General features: G+C 38.1%; 2 protein-coding genes and 1 long non-coding RNA gene across 8 annotated transcripts in view; 2 read left to right on the top strand and 1 right to left on the bottom strand.

Annotated features, from left to right (window-relative positions):
* LOC134536598 (uncharacterized) overlaps positions 1–18,347 on the top strand; it is a 121,849-nt gene that overhangs the window by 77,693 nt on the left and 25,809 nt on the right. For 3 of the 6 annotated variants that reach the window (XM_063376373.1, XM_063376372.1, XM_063376371.1), the window contains 3 exons: positions 1,207–1,290; positions 7,431–7,490; positions 13,570–13,639. In XM_063376373.1, the coding sequence (XP_063232443.1) occupies positions 1,207–1,290; positions 7,431–7,490; positions 13,570–13,639 (214 nt within the window). Of the gene's footprint in view, positions 1–1,206; positions 1,291–7,430; positions 7,491–13,569; positions 13,793–18,347 lie in introns of those variants that run through there. The other 3 variants (XM_063376376.1, XM_063376375.1, XM_063376374.1) reach the window with 1 other exon arrangement.
* LOC134536596 (uncharacterized) lies at positions 7,898–10,684 on the top strand. Its single transcript, XM_063376368.1, has 2 exons — positions 7,898–8,846; positions 9,172–10,684. Exons 1-2 carry the CDS (start codon positions 8,567–8,569, stop codon positions 10,455–10,457), a joined length of 1,566 nt encoding a protein of 521 aa, XP_063232438.1. The 5' UTR covers positions 7,898–8,566; the 3' UTR covers positions 10,458–10,684.
* LOC134536600 (uncharacterized) overlaps positions 12,131–18,347 on the bottom strand; it is a 68,416-nt gene continuing 62,199 nt past the window's right edge. Inside the window, exon 4 of the long non-coding RNA XR_010075816.1 lies at positions 12,131–15,476. This is a non-coding gene — a long non-coding RNA (uncharacterized LOC134536600). The remainder of the gene's footprint in view (positions 15,477–18,347) is intronic.

Genomic DNA, 18,347 nt, shown 5'->3' with positions numbered 1-18,347 from the left:
CAGAACTAGCCAAACAAAGTATTTATCACTTAGGTCGAATTTAGAGCATTGAATAAGGAGATCTTGATTGACAGTGTCGTAAGCTTTAGCTAAATCGAAATAAAAAGCATCAATTTGACCACCTATAATTACTTCAAAATATACAGTGTTGAGAAAAGAAACAAAGTTTGTCATGGCAGTTTTACCAATTCTAAAACTGTGTTGTGAGTCGGTTAATCTAGTTTTTAAGTTGAATTCAAGGTGTTCAAATGTAATTTTATCAAAGACCTTGCGATACCATTTAGAAGAGAGATAAGCCTTTAGTTCGAAACATTTATTTAACTTCTAGGTTCCAACTTTGAGGGTTCAAGATGATTCATTTGACATGCAAGTTGATCATGGGATCACATTTATTTTGAGGCAGTTTTTTTTGTCGGAGACCTGAACATGTTTCTTTGAGCATATAGTTCTAGTTCAGAAAAAAAAACATTGCTTAGGGGTAGGGTAAACCTAAAAAAGTCAGTCTCTTTACATTAACCAATATTAGATCTGATTTTTCACTGAACTAATGTAGATAAGAATTAAGTAAACATAGACTACAGACCACGCACAAACTCATCCGTCCGCTTGTAGAACTATTTTCAATTAAATTTTAGTGCCTATTTTTCTAATCTTACTGTTTTATCCTTCGTTTAGTAGATTAATGTGAACATTTTATCTCTTCAAATATCTTGGCTTCACGGTTGTGTTTGTTTGTCAATAGTGACAAACCACTTAGTAAAGAGAATAGTCGATTTACAACTTTTAATTTTTCCAATTATATTTTGTATTAATTTTATTTTTTTAATCACTATTACCAACTTAATGCGCTCAAATATTGTTATGCATGGCTCAAATTATTTTCAAAAAATATATGAAGGCATCATGGTGATTAACTATTTTTTAAAAGGATGATCAATATAGTTTATTGGCCAGATAGGCAAGAAGTGATTGGTATCAGCATGATCGGCAAATTCTCTGATCGGCCCAGCTCTACTTCAGATACTAATAAAATACTAGCAACCACCAAAAGCAATAAACTATGCTGTTTATCATTTTTAACACTAATATAATGCCTAAAAGTGAGGGGGGGCTGAGGGTCAGTCTCTCTTTGGTTGCTGTTGACCTCGTAACATGCCTGTGTGTACTAACTCACTTGGCCATGTGCTGATTGATGTGTTGTTTCAGCCGACCGATGGAGACGTCTGCATGAAGCAAGAGTCGAGTGAGCTGAGTTTCATGCTAATCATCAAGGAGGAGTTGGATAAATTGGTGAGTGCCGACTGTTATATGAGCATGCGACTGTAAACTAAAAGTGTTGAATGTTTACAAAACTTAACACAAGTCATAAATTATTTATTTCTTTATTTTAATAATATTTATCATGCATTACACAGCAAGTCTTCGATTAACGGACAGGTAAACTTCCTGGAAATTGTTCATTAATAAATCACATTTCCCTATAGGTAACAATGATAATGTCCTGAGTTACGTTCCTAGACCATCCAAAAAAGCCTAACATGCGACAGGGTGTCTATTAACTATGGAAACCAGGAAAACTGGCAGAATGGTCTAGATCAGACATGACCGCGAAATAACCGAAAAAACGTCAGGAATTTCTAGAAAATTCAGGGGATGTTTGGTTGTGTTGATCCTGCTTTTCTCTTTACATTTAGCCCCTTTATTGTGTTTGCATTCCTCGATACTAGGCAGACAGGTACAACGTTGTGGGCCAACAGGAACGTGTTTGTGAGGTAAAAGAAAAGAAATGGCAGGTACCTAGTGGGCGACAAACTCCATTGGCTGTCTCTCTCCCTCCGACTCCTCCCACGCATTCCAAAGTTTTATTCTGTCTCATCTGTCACATTTGTGCCAGTTGAGGCACGGCCAGAAGTGGTTTAAATAATGCATTTCAGGGGCAGAGCGTGTACTTCTTCAACTGAGCTCTTCTGACACCAAGGGTCATAAGGGCTTGGGGGTTTACAGCGGAGGAATTACAAAACAGCAGCAACAGGACATGTTTTTTTTTCTAATAAAATTAAAACTGTTAAAATACAAAAAATGTATTACAAAATTTTTTTGTTCATACGTATTTAAATTTGAAAGTTTTATCCTATGCTTTTTGTTATCTACGGTGCACCATTTTAGATATACAAACATAGCATTACTAAAATGAAAACCAATTTGTGTAAAATATGAAGAAGAAAAAATTAAAAAATTGTATTTTATCTTCAAAGCATAACAAATTGTATTATTTTTCCAAGTTGATCGCAATGGCAAATTTTTCAGGTGTCAATACAACAAACAGAGAGGGTAGCATGTGCAAGAGCAAGCGATGAAGATTTGTCCAACTACAAGCTAGGATTTCAGAGCAAGTTAATGATTGGATATTAGAATAAAAGTTACATATGAGAGAATGACTGAAATGCCTATGAAATATAAACACATTATTTATCCTTATGGTAAAACACAGGATGGAAGAAGTTTAATGTAAATCTGGATGACAAATTGAAATCTGCTTGCAGACCAATGTATAGTTTGCAAAATATGTTTTTTAATAATTTATTTAATTAGAATAATGTTTTAACTGAGTAATTTTTACCCCTGAATTAGCTTGTAAGCTATTGCAATGATTTGAGAGTTTTGTACAATGTTATGGGATAGGATGGCAGATACTTGATCAGCAACAGAAAGACCCTGTTTGGCTCTGTACTGTGATTATTGTGTGTGAGAAAGACAGATTGATAACCCAGACTTCACTCCAGAGAATATTTTGTGCAGCCAATGAAAAAAATTTTGCAAGGGAAGCCCTGAGAGATGAACTTCCAAGGACTGACAACAGCCAGTGAGAGCTAACTTCAGAGCAGGAAGTCCCCAGCTTTGTGTTTAGTGAAGAGTTTGTTGCGTGTGCTTTGCCGACGTCACGGCTCAGAAGTTGAAAGAGACGGTTGCTGACAGATTAGTATTTTGAGTCACGAGAGAGAACTTCCCCTTTCCGGTCAAGGCCATGCAGTGTTTTATTAGGTTTTTGATTAAATTAACTATAATAGTTTGACCACGAATAGCAGCGTAGGTGCAGATGAAGCTATGTATGCCTTTGCTTTTTTGCAAAGAGAGAAAAATGTCTTAATCGACCTCGTACGAGTTACAAACGTCATCGTTACACAACTATCTTTTAGTATATAAGTAGAGACAGGTGTTTTTCGCTATGCGGGAATATACATAAACTTAAAAACACGAAATTATCAATTACTTAGAGAAATCACAAAAAAAAATTAAGAAAAAACACACTGAAAATAGCTAAACGTCCGTATTTTGATGACTCGATAACAGCAGTAGATTATAATCAATTGTTAACGACTTTCGATAGTCTAGAAAGTCTTAAGCACGAAACCCACTGAATCGGATCGGCCCGGCTCGGCACGGCGCGGCACGGGTCGTCTCAGATCGACCCCACCTTCTCTAAACTCACTGGAGCGACACAATCGTACCGGACCGACCGTCAGTAACTATGGACAGCTCTTCAGAAGAAGACATCGTTGTGGCGATTGCTTGTAATGAGCTGGTGGAACAACGCAAACATGGTTTTTGGGTTCACATTTTCCTGAAACGGGAAACGTTAGGTGAATACCACCATTTATTTCCCCAGTTATTAAACGACGAGCGGAAGTTTACGGAATACTTTCGAATGTCCGTGTCTAATTTTATGAGTTGGTTGCCGTGTTACCACTACGGAAACAAAAACTGAACTTCCGTAAATCGGTTGGCCCAGAGGAGAGATTGGCACTGACACTAAAGTAAGTATATGAAAAGTAATGTTATGTAGATAGTGAAATCCTTTAAAAGCTCACAAACTACACATATTTGTACATTAATATTCATTGGTTTACTTCCAGGAGAATGGCAACGAATGTGTATTTTACCAAGGTAGTTGCTGTAACATAAAAAAGTTGCCTATATGAAACTGAATTTGTAATTAATTGTTTTATTTCAGAGCCAAATTGTAGTAAATTAAGTTAAAGTATTTTTTTGGAAAATACATGGCAAACAATTTTTAAGTTCTGTGTAGAATCCGCAACAATATAGTTTTGAGAAAACAGATAAAATTCAATTAATAGTTCTTCGTTCATTTCCATTACCATTTCTAAGCACTACTTTTACCAGACTAGCTGGTCGGGCCGGCCGGCGAAACGGAAATTATTCTTTGCCGACGATTCTAGATGGTGCCGCGCCGAGTCGAGCCGAGCCGGTACAGTGCTGTGGGTTACCTCGCGTACAAATGCATGCATACTTATTTTTCTGTTCCGGTTGGTGCCGCGCCATGCTGAGTCGGGCCGATCTGATTCAGTGGGTTTCGTGCTTTATTCGTGTCGCGCTATCGCCTCATGAGAAGCTTAAGATATACATGAAGTTCTGTCCCTGCCCGAACACGCCCGAATATTCACATTCGGCCAATCTCGGGATTTGTTTTATTTTTGCGCAGGAAAAATGAATTCAAATATTAAAAGTGGTCAGTTAGGTTGGCTACATTAAAACACTTTAAAACACTATGGACAGTTAGGTTAGTATAGCTACATTAAAATAAACAGAGTAATATAAATATATATATAAGTAAACCCGAGGTTGACCGAAGGTGAATATTCGGGCGTGTTCGGGCAGGGACAGAACTTGATGTACATCTTAGGCTACCCATCGCCTTGCCAGAGTCACCACTCGCCACAGTTTGTTAAAATGGCGTGGATGTAATCAAACGATTTTGCTCTGTTTCTTTTTGAGTTCATTATGTCAACAACTTGAGCTTTTATCGAAGTGAACATCCCGATTGAAAAACTGGATGACCCGAAATTTCCTCAATGGATGCACAAGTACATTGCAGGTAGGTGCTAAAGCGTATGATATTTTAACAGTTTTGTGCATTCTTAAGCAGATAAACAGAACGTTACGATAATAAATTTTGTTAGGCCTACCTACTCTTGAAATATTCATATAGCTGTGAGTCGTGTTTTTTTACATCACTTATTGGAAAAAGTTGCTATAACCTGGCCACAGGTAAAAATAGACGTAACTTATTTGTTTTTAGGTTAGGACTTGAGTTTTTTTTGTCAGTAAATTTTTTAAAGCAGTTTCCAGTACTGTGCTTTGTAACATGTTTAGGCCTAGTAAATATATGCATTTTTTAAAACCTGAACAATGCAAGCAAAAAGGTTTGTATAAATTGAGCAATGATATCTTGTGAATTATCCTACTCGGAATTGTGGTAGGCCTTACAGGTTACAGAGTTTAAAAGGCATACATAGGTCTAGAAAAGTATTTATTTTTGTAGTTTGTATAAGAGAGAGTTACATTTAATTATGTTACAGTAAAAATTTTACAACACATTTTAATTATCCACCACTTTATTATTATTATTATTGTTATTATTAAAAGGCGCTGGGGACTTGCCGTCTGCCAGTAGAATATGGAAAGGCTATGTTCCAGTGGTTATTAGCGAGGAGGAACAGAGGTTGAAAGAAGCTGTTAAGGATGAGAGAGTTTCCATTCTCTGTAATGAAACGTCAGATAGAAAGGGACAGTGTGTGTTCGTAGTTCTAATAAAAGTGCTTGGCTGTGGGGATGTGTCTGTTCAAAAACTTTTAGTTGGTGGTGTTAAAGTTCTAGCAAATGCAAATGCTACTGAATGCTCTCAGGCAATTGTAGGCGTTGTTCATAAGTTAGGGATTCATTACGGGAACATTGTTTCAATAACTTCAGATTATGCCAGATATATGGGAAAGTGCATCAACGCCATCAGAATCTTGGTGTCTGAAGATCTCGTTCATACGCAGTGCTGGGCTCACAAACTGAACTTGATAGGAAATATTTGGGCCATATAGTTAAGTTATTTGAACAACTGTGTCATACAAACCAAAAACTTGTTTTTGAACATACGGAAAAGAAAGCATGCATACATACATGCAATTTTTGACTGAAAAGTATGTGAACGATGAAAGTTGCAAACCTAAACTTTTCCCCATCCCGGTTATAACCAGATGGAACTCTTGGTTCAAGAGCGTAGAGTATTTGTGTGAATTTTTACATGACATTGTTGGCTTTGTTGTAAGTGTGGAAGAAGAAAGGGTTGCAATCAATTATTTCAAGGCTTTGGCTTCGTGTGAAGTCAACAAAATACACTGTCAAGCTGTACTGCTTGTTGAACACTGTGCACAGTGCTGCAACTTACTGTTAACACTTGAAAGTAGTAAAATGGCACACACACTCATTTCAAAATTGAATGACTTGTCTAAGAGTTTTGTCTTGCTTAATGACGGCTTTTTCTTTGAAAAAACATCTGCTGCACTTTCCAAACTTCCAAAACACAGTCAGACACAACTTACAGGTTTGTTTAAATCTGTAGGCGAAAAACATTTATGCAAACTGAACCAGCTGACAGATTCTGACAGTGCAAAAGATTTCTTTTCATCTCTTGGTCAGCTGTTTGACCATAGAAACATTATGAAATGTAGTGTAGAAAGTAATGATGTTTGTCTTTTAGCAAAAAAATCCCTATGCTCTAGGATCTTGCAACAACAGAACTAATTGTGCCATATTTTGTATTCAGAGAACAGGCTTCAAGTTTGTGCAAGTCAGGTAAAGATGTTGATCCTGTTGCAATTCTTTTATCGTTAAAGTCCGAGCATAGTAAATTTGTTGATGCTGCCGTAAAGGAATTGTGGATACCTGCCAACAATGTTGACTCAGAAAGGTCCTTTTCAATGTATAACAACATCATGTCTGACTGAAGGACAAACCTTGGTGCGGATAACATGGAACTGATGTTAACTTTGGCAATGTCCAACTAAGTGTATGTTCAAATTCATTTTGTCACTTGAAGGAATACTGTCTGTCTTTGTCCTATTTATGTGTAGTATTTTCTTTCAAAATATTTTGCTTGGCCTACTTTACCTTCATTTAATTTTTGATGTATGCTATCTATAGATTTGTTTTGTTTGCTCTGCATAGGTTTTGAATTGTTGCTTGTTCTGTGCAAATATTTGGTAAAGTTATGTATGAAACTGTGTAGTTCTACTCTTAAATGACATATTAAACACATTCACGTAGAACTTATAATTATAAACCTCATATTGCAGTTTTAAAATCAACGAAATTTTTGACGAAACTGCTGATAAAATATCGAAAAATATACCGAAATCATCTCGTAAAAAGTAACGAAATTGTGCAAATTTTTTCACCGAAAACACCTGTCTCTATATATAAGTGTTCTCATCTATGTGACAATTTTAGATCAATGCAACCCAGAGAGGTCTGACTTGTTATGAGTTATGTAGTGGATCAAGATGTATCTCTGTCACCTAATAACATGCAGCTGTCTTCTAAGTCAGCTCCTCCACGTGCTAATTGGTGTGTTGTTTCAGCCGGCAGATGGAGACGTCTGTGTGAAGCAGGAGCCAATCACGGAGGAGTTGAACGAACTGGTGAGTGCAGACTGCTCTGTGCAGACGTGACTATAAACCAATAACCTGGGTTGACCACTGGTTCTTCTTGGTCGGTTTACTATGGGAGGATGTGTGACAGCCCACACCAGTGCTATATTACTGAAACGCCAATAACCTAAGACATGGAACACAAGTACTTCATGACTAGGGACTAGATTCGCGATCGCGAAATTTTCACGAATTCACGCGAAATTAAGTGCAAAACGCGAAAAATACCATTTGTTGCGAAAAAACGAAATTTCTACGAATTTTAACAAACTATGCGCGAAAAGGTTTATTTATTATAAATTTAGTATCATAATCATAACGCAATTCACAAACAATATGTTTGTTTGAATAAAAAAATGTAAGGAAATAAATGTCCTAACCAAAAAAAACATGAAGGGTAAACCTTATAATTAATTATTATGTATTATAATAATTTGCGATGATAATCATTGCTAAGTAATTTACGATTTTCTATTTATTAACTAACATCCGCTTTAAAATGAAACACTTAACGTGACGTTGATTCATTTTAATTAAATAAAAGTCCGCTGGTGTAAACCATTCCTTTCGCCAGTCATCGCAGCCATTTTTTTTTGCTGCTATGGCCTACGGATAACGCTCCTAGCCAGTAACTTAAATTCATGATTAAAATTAACACGCCATTGAGTGGGACTTTGGGACGTAATTACGGAGAACATAACAAGAAAATTACTTAATACATCGGGCAAAAAGTGACGGTAAAAAAAGATAAAATTATTTACATGCAGACTGCGGGGTATATAAACACTTTTATTTTTAGTACCTTGGGATCCACGGAAGAAAAAAAAAATTAACTTGAAAGAGAATAGTTTTCACTGGTGTGCAACTGCTGCTGTCGTCATGTTCACTTTGGCTTCTACTCCGACGGGCAAATCGGCAAGTTAACAACATTATTAATTGGATAGTGACTAGTGAGTGAGTAAAAATGCGGAATAAATTAAGTGCAAGGGATCGAGCATTTCAGTATAAGAAGGAGGGGTTTTACTGTACAGATAATAGCACGGTTATGTACAGATAATAGCACGGTTATGTGTAAGTTTTGCAACACAAAAGTTTCATGGGATCGAAAAGACACGATTGAAAAACATTTAAAGTCGGCAAAACACGTGGTGTCATTAGCAGCAACAAAAGAAGAGACTACAAAACTACAAACATCAGTTGCATCATGCTTTCATAAAGTTGTCAAAGACAAAAAATCGGCAGATTATCTTGGAAAACGTGTCACAGAAACATTTGTAAAGGCTAACATACCACTTAAGAAACTTAACAATGAACACATGGTGAACTTCATGAATGAATTTATTGAAGGTAAGTAAAAATTCAGATATAACAGGTCTATTGTAGTTTGCGATACCGGACTGTTTTTAATGTACTTGAACTAACCAATCATCCCCACTACAATTAACTTTTTTTAAAAGTAGCTGACCTAACCTAACAAACTTTTCATTTTGTTTTCAATACCTGAACGAGTGTAGTACTAACCTAGGAAATAAAACATTTTCCTGAACTACAAATGTCCAGTATTGTAAATTGCAATTGACCCAATATACAACAACAGTTAACTTGAAGTACATCGTTATGCCAGTAAACTATGCTAATGGTGGTCTTAATTTTGAGGAAATTTTTTTTTCAGGATCTGGCGCATTGCCTTGTGTAAAGACTTTGCGAGAAAAGCACCTTCCCAGATTAAATATGGAAAGGGAAGAAAACATCAAGGAGAAGGTCAAAGGAAAGCACCTTGCGGTATGCTGCGATGAAACAACAGACAAACAAGGTCGGTGTGTTTTCGTTATAATCTTCAAGATTATAGAAGCCAGTCACCAAGTTGAAATCGTAGTAGGTGATGTCCACATTCTTGAATCAGCTGATGCAAAAAGTTGTTCAAGAGCTAATCTTGATTCTTTGAACAAATATAACATTAGCTATGACAGTGTCCTGGCCTTAGTATCAGACTCAGCCCGATACATGGGGAAGTGTTTTGACACACTTACCAACTTGATGTCGGACAATGTTGTAGTGATTCAGTGTTGGGCGCACAAACTCAATCTGATTTTGAATGTTCTGGGAAAGCACCTTCCTGAACTTCAAAATGCCACTTCCAAAATCAAGAGTGCGTTCCTGAACACTCGAAAGAGAAAGCATCTGTTCCGGCAATTTCTGGATGATAAATATGAAGCTCCAAGGGTTCCACTGTTCCCAATGCCAGTCCTCACGAGATGGTCTTCGTGGTACGAGTCTGTAGCCTATGTATCAGACTACATAGAAGCTATTGTTGAGTTCATGAAGAGTGACGACATAGCATCAGTTAGCAATGTTGGAGTTCAGTATTTGGCAAGTTTGTCACAGGAACAGGTCCTTAATGTTAAGGTGCAGGCTACCTTCATCAAAGAAACAGCAAAGGGAATTGTTGACTTGACAAAGTTGTTGGAAGGGTCGTCATATCCTTGTAGCAACATTTTGTGTGGTAACCTACGCAAAGTTGAGCAAGTTTTGCAGCTTGCTGAAGCAGGAAATTTTGGTGAAGAAACAAGTTTAGCACTGCAGTCGTGTGGGAGAGATGTTGCAAAAGCTCAGGTTAAATCTGCCTTAGTAAAAGCTGCATCACATGGATACACTAAGCTGCTAGCTTTAATTTCAAGTGATCCTGCAAGTCATCTTTATTATGACCTGAGTGTTTTTGACCCTGCACAGATTTTAATTACGGAAGTAACAAAAGATCTTGGTAAAAAATTGAAGAAAATGGCATTGTTCAAGGACTGCAATGAAAGTCAATTGCTTCAAAGCTATAAAGAGCTTCAGTTCTTGGTGAAGAAACAGTTAGGAGACAAAAGTGATGCATCACTGGATTTGATTGCAATATTATTGTCTCTTTCTGTAAATCATGCAGAATTTTCTAAGGGTGCTTTGAAAAGTGTATAGTTGCCATGTGTAAATGCAGACTGCGAACAATTTTTTTCTAAGTGACCAACGACAGCGCCTTAATGCTGAAAATGTAGCTATTCTCAGTGAAATCTATTTTGAAGGTTGAACACTGTTTTAGTGTGTTAGTTGTACGCCATGTCTATGTGTTTAGTGTTACATATGTGTTTAGTGTTACATATCTATTCAACTTTGCAGCTGTAAATATTATGTATTGTGTTTTATGATCTGTGAAAAGCAGGAAACTGTGAATTTTTTTGCTAAGAGCATTACTAACAAATATAGAAGCTAAAATTATGTACAGATATGACAATAAGTAAATAATAATTTCCTCATTGTAAAGGCTTTAAGAATGTTTTGACTAGTATCTCTGTATCAATATATAATGTTCATATTAATTTTGACTGTTAATTTTGGGAATCCGCAAAAAAATCACATTGGTGAAAACACCGAAATGAAAACACCGGTTTTAAGAATTCAAACCACCGCTTTTTGCACTTTCAAAACGACAACATTTTCCAGTCCCTATTCATGACCCGTACGATGGAATGTTGGATTTTTATTCCCAAAATCTAAGGTGCAACCCCATTCACAAGGGCGACCCTTCTTCGGGTAAGTATTGTACGTTTCTCAAAGGATTAACCTTAACAGAGTCCAGAATCCATCTGCAACCAAATATAAATGGTTTTAGGAAACCTGTTTTAAAATGCATTTGAATTGAATTTTTACAGTGCAACTATCCATCTCACTATTTTTGCTATATGCTCATAATTTTTGTGCTACAATCATCCTTAATAAGACTGAAAGTACATTGTATATGAATTATTCACATATTGTTACAAAGCTGACAAATACTACGATAAAGCATAACGCAAATTATTTGGTAGGTAATATTATTGCTGGATGTTCCTGCCGACCAAACTGCCTGGATTTTCCTCCTCGTTCATGTTCAGTGTCGAGACTTGTTTTGCATGCAGAAAGGAGGACGTGTTTGGCCGGCAGGGAGGGGGGAACTCTGCCTGACTTGTAAGAAAGTAACTATAGTAAAATCTCGTTGTTACGACCCTGTTTATTTCTGCCAGCTCTCTATTATAACCCATTTTCAAAGAACTGTGAAACATTTTTGTCAAAAAGTCTAAAATTGTAGGGAAATCAACTGAAAATTCATTTGAAGTGTGTTGTGCTGCGTTTTTTTCGTGGCAAGCGCTTTACTGCATGTGATGCAGTGTACACCCCCTTTCCCCTGCTGATCTTTTCCTGCCTTCTGCCAAAGAGAATGGTTCTGTGACGCTAGCATGTCTGCCGCCCGACACCGTCACCCGTCAACTTCCCATTGTGATATCGCCTGCGTATTGGACACACCACCCTCTCTGTTTGCTCCTCTTATTAGTACATCTTAGAGTGGCATGACTATGGATCTCTCTTGGCTTTGATTACTGTTTCTTGATGACTTATTGTCTTGATTTTTTCCTCCGATTCGGTTAGACTTTAGGATTTATTTTGTGGACAGTTGTTGACAACCTGCACATTTTTAAAAACAATATAATGTGCTGTCTTCTGATTTGTGTAAAATGAGTGGCTATGCGGTGTCCCAAAATTTGGGAAAAGTTTCAAGTTCGCTAAGATTTTTTTTGGTTGAACCGGGAAAATTAATTTTCAGGATTGGATTTAGGTTTTTTTTTTTGTGTGTGTTTATTTTCTACTACTTTCAGGTATGTGAACTGAGAGAACACTAATACAGAAAAAGGTCAATTTAACATATTTGGTCAGAGACATAACAACAGCATCATTATTTGCTTACTTAATTTTACCGAGGAGGTGTATTAGAATAGTCAGCAAACTGTTAAAAGCATAATACGTGTCCCGAAAATAGGGCATAACACTTCCTAGCTGGTGGTTAGTTTTGTTAAAATGTGGTTAAGGAACTTGTAGAGATCAGGCAGAAAACATCTGGCTATAAACTTTTAAGATTTAAGGACTCTCTTTTCCTGATATGCTATGATATGATTTTTGAGTATAAATACACATACATAGTGACCAACTTGATGCATGCCCACCCCTTTGACCTTTATTTTAACTGCCACTAGCAATGTTTATTTATTGCTTGCGGGACTTGTGGCCATATGCCCACCCTGGTTATTAAGCCTGTGTGTGCGCAACACAACTGAAAGAGAACGGGAAGAAGAGGCAGCGCCGTGTCTGCCGGGCTCAAGCGGCAGTGGTGAAGCCACATGCCAGGGAGCACATTCATGCAGCACACATTGAAGAAGTCATGGTTTTTATCATAATTTTCAGTTATGACTAGGTGCAAATTGTATACGTGACGAAAGAGAAAGGATTGGTTTGCCCCTGAAAATTGTGCTAATTAGCCTTATTCCACATGCATTTCCTAAATAATTGTAAATTTAAGAGTTGCGTAGCAACTTTAGGGCTGTGCCCTGTACCTTAATTTCATTCATATCCAAAATTGTTAATCACAGGAAAAACAGGTTCTATAAAAACAATCGACTGTTAAACCTCTGCAGCTCACTTTGCACTGCATGTTGGCAGGGCCTTAACATGTTTTAGAAGGTGGCCTGAAAGAGAGGTAAGCATGGTGACAGGAACAGTAACAGCCGAGGCATCGTGCATGACTTGGCTCGCGAGCACCACCATGATCACAGACAAACTATCTGTACGTAGCGAACCTAGCAACATAAAAATCATTCCACTGTGCAGTGTAATAAGTACATGTTTTAAGTCTCTTGAGGTGCTGTATGGACGGTTGCAGTCTTGGCAGTGATGTGAGGCGTAGACCTACCTGCTTCACTTATAGCCCTCGCCTCTTCATACCAACCTAAAGGTTCAATGTATGCACGTAATCAAAATTAAGGTGTATCATAATTCATGCTACACAATTTATTCATTTATTTTACCAGATTTCAAATGTGGTTAATTGAAATACATTTTCTTGGATAATTATTGGAGAAGTGGGGGAGGGGGCAAAGTGACAACTAATTATTGGGGGGACGTGTCCCCTCTCCCTCGCCCGTCGCAGCGCCTGTGCACACCTCATACAGGTGGTGAGCCAAGGCATCAGGAGCCGAGATGACAGGGTTGGTGTGTGTTGCAGTGTTCCTGTACCGGTCTGTGCCAGCAAGTGAAGGAGGAGATAACTATAGAAGAGCACCCCGCTGCCCCAGGTACTGGCCTGCCATACTCTATACCAGTAGCATTCTGCAGCAACTAGCTGTGGTGTATGCATGATGCAGCTATGCATGGTGGTGATGTCTAGTGAAGAAATTTATTGAATTGTTGCTTTTTGCATCTCTTAATAATAATACAATGAAACTTTGTGTTTATGTTTTCATTATGTATATGTTCATGCAAATCACACATTTAAAGATAAGTTTGGGTTTTTATTAGGTTCAATAGTAATTCAAAAATGGATTTACTGCCTGAAAAAATACATTTCTATTGTAATAAGTTGCGATTGTACTCGGCTGAGACGACAATCATTCCTTGCACATACAGAAAAACACTTGCTAAATATATCCTCTGAAGTTGAGTTAATGATAATTAAATTATTCAAAGACTTATTGATTCAAATTAATAAAAGTGTTTGAATTGAATTCTGCATTTTTTTATTCTTCTCACCACAATAAAGTTACATGTCCTTTACACGGTATCTCCGAAAGAAAACTCACTTTTGGAGATTACTACTCACAGTCTTGTGCCTACGGAAGAGTGTTTCTAGCGACTAGGTAACAATAACATGAGAACTGCGTCCTGGTGGACCAGCAGACCACGCACGTCAAGGGTCTACCAGTTAAAAATGTCGAAACTTAAGAAGAAAGAAGGTTAAAACTTAGCAGCGGACGGCCCCTGCCTCCCAGACATGAAACTGTCTGCTCTGTGTGAGCCGCCCAACGATGCGACCCATCAGCACGGTACTCGAACAACGACTGACGAGCAAGGCTAAGCACCGCTCAGGTCAGAGCCAGGTGCGTGTCCTCACCGACCAATCACAACACAGCTCTCACAAGGACAGAGCAGTATTGAAATTTCTTTACCATCGCCTCCAGGCTTTTTCTGCGTAAAAAAAATTCAAACACAAAGTCAGTTCTGATTGGCTGTGACAAAACGTGATAAATTTACAGTCTCCTGTGGGAGTGAAAATCTGCTGATTTTCCCATTATAAGAAAACAAATAGAATGCACTAGGAAGTCTGCACATAACAAAAGTCTAATAAATTTGGCGCTGCCGAGTCTTGCACCTGCCTCTTGTCCTTCCTTTCATCAACACAATACACAGTGTTCTAGAAACAGAATTATAGCTTTACAAAAAAAAATTGTATATGCACATAAAAATTCTATTTGAAATAAATAAACAACCGAAAAATGCATGTACACAATAACCTAGTAAACAAAATGAACACCAGTAAAACATTTATAAATGGCTTGTCTAAATAAAATAATTAAATATCAAAATCACTTACAGAAAATTGTCAATAAAATATCAATACATAACTAAGTTGCCACAACCTTGAACTATATAACCACCTGGTACACTGTATTATTTGAAAATATTAAGATATCTAAAAAAAATACTCTTGAAAAGTTGGGCAGAGCGGGTCTTGCAATGCATATTACCCTCCCTCTTTTCTAACTTTTCAGTTAAATTAACTTAACATTTAATTGAAAAGTTCAAATACAAACAAAGTGTTACATCTCAAAAATGCAAAAAAAAAATTAATTAATTAATTAATAATCACATTACCCTTTCAAAATTTCATGTATGTTGTAAGTATCCATGTTGACTGAAACATTAATATTTATAACTTACGTGAAATAACAATTCAAGAATTATTCACAAACATCAAGAATCCATCAAACAGTAAAAAGAAGACATCAGGCCACATTATTTGTTCAATAAAACTTGTTAAACACTCATTACTCATTCGCTCGCCGAGGGGTCACCGTCGTCACACCTCATCCGCGAGTCCCGCCCTTGGCGTGATCCCCGGCCCAACACTTGAAGCTGTGGGAACAGTGGAGTCCTAGTTGCGGAACACGCCGAACACTCGAGGCACAGATGCTGATCAGATTACCACTATACAGCCTGTATTGCACCCTTCTAGCCGGCCGGCTGGCCAACCTCCTAGCAATATATAAAATCACTCAATTATCAAAACAAGGGGTTATTGGTATTATTGGAACTTTGAAACCTGCGTACTCACTATCTAGTCCAAGACTCCTCAAACAATGAGAAACTCTCTTTTCACAATTAGACATATGAACACGAATACATTGTCTCTTTGAAGAAATTTCTGTTATACAATGCTTGCACTTAACTTTACCACTGTTTTAAATTCTCAGAACTTCTGTCCATTCAATGGCAGTTGTTCTCCCACAGAAGGCCTTGTTTATTACTTATTACTACACTACTTTAGTTTGAAGTGAAATCGAGCAAAGCACACGGACTGACCCACCACAGCACAGTCTAGTTCCTGAGAGCAAGGGCCGAGATAAAGGAGAAGAGGCAGTTTTCTTACCTGGCATCTGGAGAGTTTGGTTTAAGGGAAGGAACAGGGTGAGAATCAAATTAAGGTGACTCATCATTTCTATTGATGAACTCTGTTGCTTGATACTCATTTCTTGGTATTTATTTCACATCACAGATAAGCAAACTCAACGAGTTCCTCTCTCTGGTCGCTACTTATTTCCCTCCTGTCCGCCTCCATTGAATACTTAGTTATCAAGTACACGAACTAGCCGCTGCTACTACCATGGCTTAATCTATCACCTAGCCCTGTGGTTTAGCTTAACATTTTCCTTTCCCTCCTTTGCCACAAACAAAAATGTCAGCTGGAACATTCAGAACCAGTGATGGCAGAGTGGCGAAGCCTACCTTATCTCAAACGCATTGCTATCACAACTAAATAAAAATGTAACAACATGCTTATGATCCGTAGAGGGTAAAATGAGCTAAAACGGACTCTGGGCGTTGGCTGGTTGTGCTGCAAGGCGAAGCAGGCGAGGTGAGGCGAGGCAGTCACAGAGTAAGAACACAATTCTTACATAAATATGTAATTTGTTTTGTTCCTATATGCCAGTGATTTGTTTTAGTTATAAGTGTCTCGGGATTATGATAGTTAAAAGATAGGTAAACAGGATTATTGCTAGTGACACCGGCTTTTAACTGATGGTAATATATGAGCATGGAATTTATAAGTATTCAATATTAATTGTAATATTGAACTAAGACATTTTTTTTATGAAGAATCTCAGTCAGCTGAAATGTTGTTCTTTATACTGAGAATAATATACTTTTCATACCTATAAAATATATAGATGTATTTTTCCAAGAGACAATTGGAAAGAAAAATTATTTGTGTTCATCAGAAATCATCTACTAACTTCAGAAAAACCAGGGGTCCTTATTAATGTTTTCCGAAGATTGAGCTAGTGTAGGGGCAATTTATTTACTAATGGTCATGTGTATTGTCAGTGCCAATATTTGAAGTATCATGTTCATCTATAATTAAACTTTAGTTATATAAGTAACTCATACTTGGCTACATGTAAATGGAAACACTGTTGGATGAAAACTGCTAGTATTTTGTCTGTTCACTAATTAGGTAGTACACCAAGAATGCAATGATGGTTTTCTCATCAGATTAACCTGATTTAAAGTTTCACTATATCATCATAAACTGCTTCCAGCCTGTGGCCGGGTCAGCAAACATACTTAATGTGTTTTAAATAAATTATAGTTACCAAGTATACATGTTTCCCATTGTTTCAAGTAAGCTACGTAATTTAAATTTTACACAATTGGCACTAAATAATTGTTATTCATTAAGTCGTAAAATTAACAATGCTGTATGATGTATTGGTGGTGTATGTATTGACGTCAACCGGGGCTCCGCCCCCTTGAGCCTGGCCAGACGTCGTTCCCTTCCTCTCTTTTCGTTCCCCCCCCCCCCCCCCCCCTTTTTTTGTCCACCACCGACGGACATGGGCGTGTGTGGAAGTGTGTGTTAAAACTGCGTGCCAGACTGCAAGGAGGCATTTCGAGTCGATGCGACGCCCCTTTTCTGAATTTATTTTATATACACTCCTTTATAATTCTTATTCTCTAGTCCCAGTGCTGGGTGTGTCATCAGTGTCACTTGTGTCGCTGTTTTTCGGAGTTAGGGACGCTGCCCGGGCGAACCCGAACAGGCACAGACTTGGACAAGGCTAGAAAGGTCTCGAAAGAGCCACCTTAGTGTATAAGAACTTTCTGCTGTGTTCTTCCACCGTCGAGGCACGAGGCCACTGAGTAACCCTGCCCGGGCGTGGCGCAATCGCTGGCGCACAATATTAGCGCGAGCGACGCTGCGCTCGAGTCAGTCCGTCATCACCACCGGTCGGGAGCGCACGCGTCTGCAACCCGGGGACTTCATCTCTTGCTAAACTTTGATCGAGTAATTCTGGCATGTAAAGTAATCTCCAAAAACCTTTTCATTTTATCCCCGGGGCGTCTCTCAACCGGCGGGCTGTTTAACTAATCGTATTTCTCGCTTAGAGACTTTCACTAATCTTCCTACGTAGAGACTTTGTGTGTAGCCACGAGGGTGAGCTAACTTCATCTAATCTGGTCCGTGCCTCGGCATTTTAACAGTGTAACGTAATCATGTATGTGAGATCGGGCGGAAGGAATAAAGGCATAAAATCTAGTACTGTGAGTATTCTTTACTGACCATGTGGTACTTCCTTACTATAGCTAGGTGTGAGGCGTACCCGGCGCCCTAAGATCGGGCTAGGCAGGGTCAGTCAATACTCCAAGCAACAGAAATAGGGCTGGTAACTCGCCTCGCTCGGGTCACGTCACACCCTGAGAGAGAGGTTTAGCCGGGGTCCACGT

This window comes from Bacillus rossius, chromosome 11 (assembly GCF_032445375.1).
Source record: "Bacillus rossius redtenbacheri isolate Brsri chromosome 11, Brsri_v3, whole genome shotgun sequence".
Taxonomy (NCBI): Eukaryota; Metazoa; Arthropoda; class Insecta; order Phasmatodea; family Bacillidae; genus Bacillus; species Bacillus rossius.
Note: the sequence above shows the minus strand (reverse complement) of the source record. Positions and strands in the feature narration are given on the sequence as shown.